This window comes from Nanorana parkeri, unplaced genomic scaffold (genome assembly GCF_000935625.1).
Source record: "Nanorana parkeri isolate BGI_ZX_2015 unplaced genomic scaffold, ASM93562v1 scaffold715, whole genome shotgun sequence".
NCBI classification, from domain to species: domain Eukaryota; kingdom Metazoa; phylum Chordata; class Amphibia; order Anura; family Dicroglossidae; genus Nanorana; species Nanorana parkeri.
This window is the reverse complement of record NW_017306983.1, coordinates 682,174-693,330: the sequence shown is the minus strand read 5'-3', so window position 1 is coordinate 693,330 and position 11,157 is coordinate 682,174. Positions and strand designations below refer to the sequence as shown.

At 42.7% G+C, this 11,157-nt stretch overlaps 1 protein-coding gene across 1 annotated transcript in view; it reads right to left on the bottom strand.

Annotated features, from left to right (window-relative positions):
• Window positions 1-2,621: 2,621 nt before the first annotated feature.
• ACOT11 (acyl-CoA thioesterase 11) overlaps window positions 2,622-11,157 on the bottom strand; it is a 32,633-nt gene continuing 24,097 nt past the window's right edge. The window contains exons 10-16 of the mRNA XM_018563980.1: window positions 10,979-11,034; window positions 7,634-7,700; window positions 6,148-6,231; window positions 4,926-5,059; window positions 4,719-4,850; window positions 3,870-3,993; window positions 2,622-2,820 (exon numbers count right to left, since the gene is read on the bottom strand). Of these exons, the coding sequence (XP_018419482.1) occupies window positions 2,659-2,820; window positions 3,870-3,993; window positions 4,719-4,850; window positions 4,926-5,059; window positions 6,148-6,231; window positions 7,634-7,700; window positions 10,979-11,034 (759 nt within the window). The 3' untranslated portion in view covers window positions 2,622-2,658. The remainder of the gene's footprint in view (window positions 2,821-3,869; window positions 3,994-4,718; window positions 4,851-4,925; window positions 5,060-6,147; window positions 6,232-7,633; window positions 7,701-10,978; window positions 11,035-11,157) is intronic.

Here is an 11,157-nt window from a genome sequence, read left to right as displayed (position 1 = left end):
AGATAGAGGATGGGGGGGGGGGGATGTGATTGCTTGTTCTTTATTCCAATCTCTTCACCAAAACAAGCAGTTAACCCTTGCAGTGCAGAGGTAGCACCACTGCAAGGGTTAACTTTTAAAAAATCCTGGAGATGTATCAGTAACATTTAGGGCCCATTCACACTACATCCAGATCATCTCCAGACCAGACCAGACTGTTTCCGGACCCATAATGCATCCTAACGTATCCCTATGCTATTTCTGGCCTCTGTTCACACCAGCACAGTCCGTTCCAGACCAGAAAAATACTGCATGTCTCATTTTGTCTGGGCTGGAATGCACCGGAACTGCCTGCAGGTTAACACCATTTTCGGGACCAGATCTGGACTGGAAAATGATGTGAACCTGCCCTTAAATACACCTATCACTTTATTTTAGTGTGATGACCTACTGCTTTGTGTTTGGTCAGGAACATAGATGGTGAGGGATGTGATCACAGCACTTAGGTGTAGGAACCCCACAGGACACGCCTTCCAAGCAAGCCGGAAGTATACACGGAGCCGTACTAATTGGGTGAGAGAAGAAACTCGTGTTCAGGACGCTGAAGGCAGCTTGAATAAAGGGACCTGTGAAGGTCTGTCTAATCACCACTACTAATTATAGGTTTGAAAGTGTTCTCCTGCCTGGAATTTGGCTTTAAATTGTATCTATGGTAAATAACTGAGAATAAATCTGTATTTCTATAGGTTTTATACTCCTAATAACCATATCCATCTAGATGTTTGTATACCTTATTACCGAAGGTGTCCATAGGATCTACTTCATCAATGCCCTGACACATTTTCATTCAGCCCTTTGAATATGCACTTATGTGTCAGCTCTCACAGCTCTACCTTCTGAACTACAACTCAATATCTGAACAATGTGACATTATCATTGCTTGCTGGAAGCAATGCATGATGGGAAATGTAGTCTTGAGAAATTGAGATTTCATCAGATTAAGCAGCAGGGAAAGAAATGCAAAGCACACTGGGAATCCAGGAAGTTGTTGGAAGTGACGGGCAGACAGAAGGCGGCACTCACTACATAAAAGAGATTTTTCAAGTAAGCTTTGATTGCATTATCAATAACAACTCTACTATGTATTCCTATTACAATGCTGATGTTATAACAGGAGAGGATATGCTGGGACTTTACAACTCCTTTATGTGTTACATGCAGTGAACCTGAAACAGTTCCATAATGAAGAAGCAACACTCTTAGATGGTTATAGAACAGGTTTAATATTCTTCTGTATTAAACAATTTACACTGTACACACTGACAATATCTGTATTTCATGCAAAAACACACTAAAATAGTCATAAGATCAAAGCCCTTCCACCCCAAAAACCAAGGAGAAAGGGATGTGCGTGCAAAAGGAATTTCAGCTTCAAGAATGAAGACTGATTCTCAGTTTATTATCAGGTAATGGAGGAGCACACAGGTGCTTGGGATTAATCGCTGAAAGTAATAATCGATCGCTATACGCATGGCTCCTTATGGTACGAGCTACACAAGTAGTATGTAGTAGTGACTATAATTGATTAATCGCTACTAAATGCTACTTATAGGGTGCCATTCATGGCATCTGTTTAGCAATTAATGACTATTCCTTATAATTAAAGTAGATGTAAACCCTAACTGTATGACACTTAAGGTGCCCATACACTTTACAACCCTCGCAAGACTTTTGTCTTGCGAGGGTTGTAAAGTACTTAAAAAAAACGTACGATCTGCCCATCTTAGACAGGCAGATCGTACTTGCGATCATCGCAAGCCCGCCCCCCTGAGGGGCGGGCTTCCGATGACTGTAATGAGGGGCGGGCTTACCTTGAGTGCAAACAGGCAGTGTGCGCGTGCGCACACCAGCCCGTTGGGCAGTTGTCGAACCAGCAGGCCACTAACTCGCCGAGAATCGTACGATTCCCGGCGGGTTTTCTAGCATGCTGGTTCGACGGAAGACGTGCGACCGTACAGTAGAAACGGTCGCACGCCTTCCATACACTGCACGATTATCGTACGATCGCAGTGTATCAGAAACAATTGCCATTTTCTTTAAAAATGCTGTTTTAACCTTTTTTCATCCATCTCAGTGCTGCTGATCTCCTACATGGCCTTTGCATTCACTTACTGTCTACATGGATTGCCTCCAGGATCAGAGAGCATCATTTCTAAGGGAAGAAAATAATAAACCATACCTGTGTACTGTGCATTGGCATGGCCACCTGTAGTCCCTCTTTTGGTAGAGTGTGCGATTGGGTGACAACACAGGAGCACAATAGACAGACAGGAACAGAGGGTTGTTACCCTATAACAGGAAGTGTCTGAACAAGAAGCTTCATGGCAGAATCACCAGGTGTTATTTTATCAAAAGCTGCAGATTTCAAAATATTTGAAACTACTTTTGAATTGAGTTTTACATGTTAAAGCTTGTATGGGATTTTAGCGATTGTGTTTACATATATTTGAAATTCTAGCAGTGAGCTGCTATAAATCACCCATGTGCTGCTGCAGTGGCACAGTTTTGTTGTCCATCCACTACTGAACTATTCCCATAATCCATCAAGATATATGAAGTAGACGCTGTCAGTACTTTATAATAATTTCTGCACAGTTAGAGTATTATAAAATCTGGTTCCTATAGTTCTGGTGTGTCGATGTCTCCCGCAGAGTCCTTCGTGTTCTCAACAAGAAACTTCTCGCAGGCTTGGTACGTGCTGGCGAAATCACAGGACAGTCCAGCAATGTTGGTGGTTATTTGTGAGACGAGGCCCGGGGTAAACTGGTTATAATAAGACACCTATGGAGGGAATTCCATAAAACAGGACTTGTTATCATGGTCACTTTACTGTCCTCTGAGAACTTGTAATGAAGATAGAAAGGACTGTAAATTCTAAGATAGCAGATACAAGAGATACTAATAAAAATGACTGATAGGTGAGGAGCATAAATTGAGGTTCCTGTTCTCCATACCATCCCAACACCTATAACCTACCCCCATTCTCCCCCTCAAACAACCATTTATTCAACAATCCTCTTACTATTACTCAACAACCCTCCTACTCCCTGCACTTTTTTCATAGCTCATAGTTACAAAAAAACTCCTTACATGCACCAGACCCGTTCTCATTCACTCCTAAGGCAATGCTCAGTAAAGTATATCTGCCCTCCACCTGAATCCTCCCACTTCAGCTTAAACAACCGCAACCACATATAAATGTGACATCACCCATATACATCATAGTATCTATCTGTGACTGTATCACAAAGAAGATCTGATGCATGAAGTACAGTGCCAGGAACTCTGACTGTGCACTCCTTCCTTTTACAATAGCTGGGACACATATAACATCTGCAACCCTTGTTCTACACCACAGCCCACTACAGAAATGCAGCAGTGTACTGTTCTATAGACGGACACCATACATGAGAATGCTAGTTAGCTCCATGACATACAGGTGAAACTCGAATAATTAGAATATCGTGCAAAAGTAATTGCAGTAAGTACTGCAAAAGGGGCCCAAACCAAGTACTGAGTACATATGCATGCTTATACTTTTCAGAGGTCCGATATTGTTCTATGTACAATCCTTGTTTTATTGATTGCATGTAATAATCTACTTTTTTGAGGTTGTGGATTTGGGGTTCTTGGGGTTTTCATGAGCTGTAAGCCATAATCATCACAATTATGACAAATCACGGCTTGAATTATCTTGCTTTGCATGTAATGAGTCTATCTCATATATTAGTTTCACCTTTTAAGTTGCATTAGTGAAATAAATGAACTTTGCACGATATTCTAATTTTTCGAGTTTCACCTGTAAATATGTGCTATCCTGAAATGTATACCTTTGTCTTGTCTCCTTCTGACCATATACAGAATCCAGAGCAAAGGGTCTCACCCCGAGAGCACTCATCAATTGGGGGATGTGTTGGGAGAGAAACAGATCGAAAGGCCACAACGTATGGGTCCCTGGAGAAGAAAGTACCTTATTTATAATGGCTGCACAATAATTGTACATACGAACATCAGAGAGAAATAAAGTGTATTGCCTGCAAAAACCAAACCACAACCTCAAATGAGCATTACAGAATCTTATATCCCCATTTTCTTATCCAACAACCCAGTTAAAGGCCAGCTCCACTCAATGAAAGATACTGTAAACAGCATACAATAATTGTCTAAAATGTCTTTGTTCAGCATACAAAGACATTTTAGACAAATGTGCGCTGCCAATCTTGTGGCAACAGTTTGAGGAAGGTACTTTTGTGCTACAGCACGAGTGTGTCCCTGTGCTCTTTAAAAGACATGTTATGATGCGTTTAGTGAGAAGGAACTCAAGTGGCCAGCACAAAGCCCTGAATTAAACCTTACTGACCACTGTTAGCATAAATTGCATGCCAATTGCAAGCCAGGTCTCACCCAACATCAGTACCTGACCTCACACATGCTCTGTTAGCTGAGTGGTCCTTCCCAGAGGAGTGGATGCTGTTACAGCTTCAAAGAGTTGGCGGACCTTCATATTAAAATCCAAGGTTTTTGAATGGATGTCCAACAAGCTCAAATAAGTGTGACAGGCAGGTGCCTACAAACGTTTGGCCATATAGTCTGTGTGTGTGTCTATCTTTCTCTCTCTCACTCCCACACACCATGACAGGTGTCACTTTATATTTGGCAGGTGTTCTCCCATTGCTCACCCAGTGTCACAGGGTGGCCGCTGGGAAGCCAGGATGATAAAATCTTGAGGCTTCCCATCTGCACTGCGCACTGTGCTGATTACATGATAAATAGCATCATCCTCATTCACTTGCTGCAGCAGCCGGCACTCTCTGTGGAGAAGACATGACAATTATTATGCAGGAAAGCATAGCACACATTGGCCTATCGTATCTCACCGCACTCACTTATAGTAGGGGTCCCAGTGCTTCCTACGACTCAGGTCAGAAAGCAGGTTGAAGGCTTGTTTGGCATTGATAGGCACCTTTATATCCACTTTGAAGGATAGAAATGTGTTATTCTCCAGAGTGTACAGCTGAACCTGATGTAAAACAAGCACACAAAATTGTTATGTCTTTTGTTGAATCTAACAAATCATTTGCAGTATGCTTAAAGTGTTTATAAAGGAGGAAAGATTAGAACCCCTGTCAGGTTTATATTGCTCTGTGTCCCCGCTGGGGATAATCACCCTCTCCATTGTGCTGGAGACCACTTCTAGAAAGGGGTGCAAATCCAAAAAGCTTGAGTTTTCACTAGGACAGAAATAAATGGTAAATCTTCCAATGGGGATGCTTGTTCTGAGGCCAATTGTTCAGTGAAAGGAATTCCCTCTGTCACACATATCTTTACTATAACCGAATTGACCAGAAGACCCCCCCTCAAGTCAAATAAATGGCACTATAATTAATGAGAAATTAACAGGCACTCTAAATGATGTATGTGAGATTCTTAAAAGTCTGGCAACCCTGAATAACATGTTCACACCCTACACATTACAAATGTTAACTGTTATCTACTTGAACGGCAGGTGACTCCCCCCCCCATTTTTTTTCTACGCCCATTTATCCACTTTTCCCCAGCTGTCCATCCCAATATCCCCAACTACACCCTATTTCCAACCTAACCACCCTGTCGCTACAACTTAATCTATGAAGAACCAAGCAAGCAACCGCCCTTTGTCCCATTACATACTATGCTGGAGTTTGCTACACCAATGACCAATCTCCCCCAATTCGCTCTTCCTTCCCCTAGGTTGACTGTTGGCACTATTATACAATTTACTGCATGCATATGAATAACATAACATAACCCAAACAATAAAGAGTGCCGATCATGTCATTCTTGCTACAAAAATGAAGAAGATATTTTAATATTTTTTAACTACATAATGAATGTAAATGTTTGCTAGCATAACAGTGGCCATTTTGTGTACTAAATCAATATTCAGCTCATGTGCACACTACAATTTGGTGTCATCATAAGGATAGTCTACATTTTCAAAAACTGCATATTCAGCGGGTTTACTTTTCAATATGCGACTATTTTATGTACAGACAGATGAAATGCACATTTTACAATGAATAACACTGAGCAGAAATGGATAAATGAGCGCTCAGTAGCCTCAAGTACCTTATTTTTTTCTGCAGCTAGGACCCAGTCACTTTTGGACACCAGCATTTTCAGGGCAGAAACATTGTTGTAACTCAGGTAAACCTGAAGATTAAATAGAAGTCATTAAAATAATGGCAAGTTATTACCATTTTCAAGAAAACACTTTTCTTTAGTAAAAGTAATTGTTTAGTCTAAAGTAATTGACTGTTAAATCACTTAACCCAGTAATGTCTTGGCATTGTGAGAAAAACCTAGGAGATGGTTTGGTAAAATATGTTCAATAGTAGAAGATAGACAAAGCATAATGAAGTGTCTGAAGCAAGAATTCCTTATTAGGGCCGTCATAATTACAATGCTGATTGCAACTTGGGATTGCATTGGAAAATTTCTGCTCTTAATATATTGCAATGCTAAAGAAAATACATTAACAATTCTAGATGTTGACAGGTCTGAATGTTAAAATGAAACTCTAATGTTCTTGCAAATAACAAAAGTGCATCACATTTTAGCATTAAGAATCAAACATACAAACACACATATAGTAACACTGTACCTGCTATACCTTATATTATATATTATACAGGCTTTCAATGGTACCTGAGATAACATGACAAGCACTATGGTAGGCATAGATTATAAAGAAGTGTACAAATGTAATCCAGGGGAGGGACACCACTCTACAACAAAAGTATAAGTACAATCACCTAGAACCTTGGTTCTCAACTGGTATGTCGTGACCCAAAAGTGGGTCGCGACCCAGTCTTCAGTGGGTCGCTGCCGGTCTTCCACTTTTCAAGGTGAGAGACTCCTCTGCCACCCCCTAGCGCAGCACTTTCAGTTCTCACGTCAAGCTGCCATTCAAAATATGCTGCCCAGTGGAGAGTGCCAGCTTGAGTAGGATGGGATGGGTCTATGGCCGCAATAGGGCTCCATCCATACCTGCATTGCTTACAGCTCCCTCGCATGTCCTGTAGAGGTGCCCGGACCATTGTCACATTCTGGCTCCTGGCACCTCTACAGGGCACGCAAAGGAGCAAGCATTGCACATATGACTGGAGCTCCGTCACAGAACAGCAGCCCACACTGGACCCGAGGCTGAGGATCCACTCCAGTTCTCTTAAGGTAGGGAGTAGGTTGGACCTTAAATAGTTTTTTACAAAATTAAAACAATTTTGGAGTCTGTATGTTTGTGTGAGAATGTCTCTGAGTGTGTGAGATTGTGCCTGCGTATGTATGACAGTGTTTTTGAGGGCCCGTTCACACTAGTACAGTGCATTAAACTGTACCACGCAATCGCACCTACTACCTACTGCGTTTTGGTGTGGGAAGTGGGTTGTGTTACCACTCATTTGAATGGTACCCCAAACGCACCTCCCACCTACAGTATGTATCCTAATGCCATGTGTTCCATTGCACTGCGATTTGGGTCGCGACTTAATGACCCAGGACAAAATGTGGGTCCTGAGGTTACACAGGTTGAGAACCACTGACCTAGAAGACCTACCTGATTGCTTGGATCCCATGGAACGGACAGGGGCACCTCTGATTGTTTACAGGATGTAACATATTTACTGTTGGTAGAAAAAGAAAAGAGGAAAAGCAAGCAGTCATTATTGCGTACAAATATTTTCCAACTTGTCTATGCTTGACCTGATCTCTGGCACTCCTCTCTCCTAAAAGAGAAGAGGGTAGGAATGTATTAATTGCACTTGCTTTGCTTCAGTCTACCAGTTGAGCTGCAGGATAAATATTAAAGGAGAACTATGAGATGAGTGATTTTCACTCACCTCATACTGTAGTTCTAGCCGACCTGTGACAATGAGACTTTCACAGGTCGGCTCATTAAATCGGGAGATGAGCGAACACATACCGTCGTTCGCTCACCTCTCGATCCTGTCACGGCTCTCTGCCGTGACAGGGGAGAGGCTGGATTCCCCCCTCCCCGCTCCGATCCGCCAGCGCTGACTGGCGGAATGGACGGGAGAGGGGGCGGATAAAGCTGGTTCTGCCTCTAGGTAGGCAGAGCCAGCTGTCAGTCACGCAGCTGGGCGGATCCAGACATAATTGTCGGGATCCGCTTCAGCTGCGGCGTCTAAGGCCCCCGTTCACACTTAGTGATTTATCGCGCGGTAATTTACCGCGATATCGCTCTCCAATGCTTCTCAATGGGGCAAAGGGTCCTGCTGTCGCGGGTCGTGCGTCGCCACAGCAGGACCCATTTTGGAGCGGATTTTGCGGATTTAGCCGCGATTCAAGCTTGCTCAATGCAAGCATTTGCGCGATATCGCGCAAAATGCAAAACGCACGATTTGCGAATCGCGGAGTGTGAATGGGGCCTTAGTATACCGCGAGCAGCAGCTTGCGGTATACTGCGCCGTCTCAGTATACCGCGAGTTACAGCTCGCGGTATACTGAGCCTAGGGTGACGGGAGGACGCTACTTTGTGTCCTCCCGTTACCCTAAGGAGATCTATGGGAAAAGCCTTAACCCCATAGTTCTCCTTTAATGGCACTACAGAGGAGGGGCATAACAGTCCCTTGCAATCTCTTGAGGCGATATCTGCCTGTCTTTAGCAAGCTCAATACTGAAATATATGCTTTAATATTTACCAAGTGCCCACACATCACACAGATTAGTTTATTGTAAAAGCCTGGTTGAAATCTCAAAACTTTGTATCTGTTTATACTGTATCCCACATACTAAGATTTTTAACAGATTTTTGCTAGGAAATGCCTTATAATACTTTTTTTTTAAATCTCTGTGAAAATGCTGCTCCTTGTTCTTCCATTTCAGTACCCTGCCCTGGCAGAGCTGAGCAACAGCCACACCCCTTAGTACAGGTTTCCTCATATAGACTTTGCATTGCAGAGAAGGAGAGGAAGCTTGTTCAGTCAGTTCTGTTACATTATTGAACGCACTGGGTCTAACTCTGGTCCTGCCTATTGAACTGTATGGCCATATTTAGCCACCAGGCACAACTGCTGCAACAGGAAAGTGGAGGAAAGACTATCTCACAACATATCTATTTCTGTGACTTTATTGGGTTTTAGAAAACCAATCATAATGCAGTCAAAAAGTACCCCTAGACCCCTGTTTTCCTGAGCTCCATCACATGGACTAATATGGTCAGAGTTACACACGAATGTTATAACCTCACTCAGTGCGTCGGGTGCGCCTACATACGAAAACATCAATCACGCCGCATATGTTAGGTATTGCCGCGCATTGCCGAGCAATAATTCTAGGGACAATATTTACAAACTTATGACCTCTAAGCATCGTGTCTTGTTGGGGTACTGAATTTTGTTGGTTTCACGGACGCACGTTATTTTTAACCTGGGCATGTTGGGTATCTCTTTACTTATCGTAACCTCATCTTTTATATTTTGTTTAAAAAAACGGTTATTTTATTGTGTTTTGGGGCACTTAATTTAACTTAAGTGCATTTTTCACGAAATGTTTGGGTTTGATGAAGAGTTGCACCAATATCGTGCAACATAAAAATTTGCAACTGCCACCATTTTATTCTGCAGGCTGTTGGTTTTCAGAAAATATATAATGTTTTGGGGGTTTCAAGTAATCAAGTATACAGGCCTGTATAATATATATAATGTGGATTATATTGTGTGCAAAAAAAAAAAGACCGTGCCAGCGAAATGGTTAATTGGCTCCGATCTAAATTGTCCCTGTATGTATGCATGTGAGAACGGGACCTTAGATTGTAAGCTCCTTGAGGGCAGGGACTTATGTGAATGTGTAACGATGTAAAGTGCTGCGTAAATTGTCGGCGCTATATAAATACCTGTAATTAAAAAAAAATTATATAATAATGTAAAGTAAAATAGAAAAAATTAGAAGTGATTAGGGATGCACTGATACCGGTTTTTCGGTATGGAGTACCCATATTTTATTTTCGGTACTCGTCGATACCGAATACCGGAAGTCCATTAAGCCAGGTGGTGTGTAATGACCCGCCACCCCGGCTTCCCGATTAGCAGGGTTAGCCGTCTCGATGCTCTCTCGTCATCAGGTGACGAGAAAGCATGGAGCCAGCTTTCTGGGCATTCAGGAAGCCTGGCGCCGTGTAATGGCGGGTAGCCCGGCTTCCTGATTGGTCAAGAAGCTGGCCAATCATGAAGCCAGGCAATGCGTCATTACACGGCGCCCAGCTTCCTGATTGGCCAGGAAGTTGGCTCCTTGCTCCCTCATCACCAGGCCAATCAGAAAGTCGGGGGGGGGGAAGGTGTGTAATGACGTGTTTCCCGTCTTCCTGATACCGGAATCTCAAGTATCATGCTAGGCATCAGAGCATTTGTTGAGTACGAATACTCGCCAAAATACTCGGCATCGGCACCGATACCGATACTAGTATCAGTACATCCCTAGAAGTGATATAACCTTACAAAGTTATCAATACTAGGGATGCACCGATACTGTGTACTGTACTCGGTACAAGTACAAGTACAGATACTTTTCCAGCTACAGGACTAGACTAGAGAAAAATTCAAAAGTTAGGAGGCAGCTGTCATTTGTAAGGAGCACACGGAGCTCCTGGGTGGATGCACTGATACCATTTTTGCAAGTACAAGAACTGATACTTGTCCAAATACTCACAGACACAAGTACTGATACATTTTTGTTTATTGTCATGTGACAGTTTTTCTAAAACAATACAGACTAATGATTTCAGGACAGTGGTGGAGCACCAGCGCCAGGTCCCAGCTGTAACCCTGGTAGTTCCCATGAAAATGGCAAGTATCGGCACTGGTATCTGAAAAGTATCGGTGCATCCCTAATCAATACGATGATGTTGCAGGGCTGTCATTGGGTACGTATGGTACATACTTACCGGTCTAACCTAATCTTCCTGCGTGCAATCGCCTCCCGGTAACGTCTTTCCCCATCCTGCAAACAGAAGTTAAAAGAAAAAAAAAAAAGAAGAAGATTAAAGCCAATTTCCAGCCCTTCAATAGAGTAGCAATTGATTTTTTCACTGTATTATTGCTGTCTGTGTCCCTTCCATGTCCT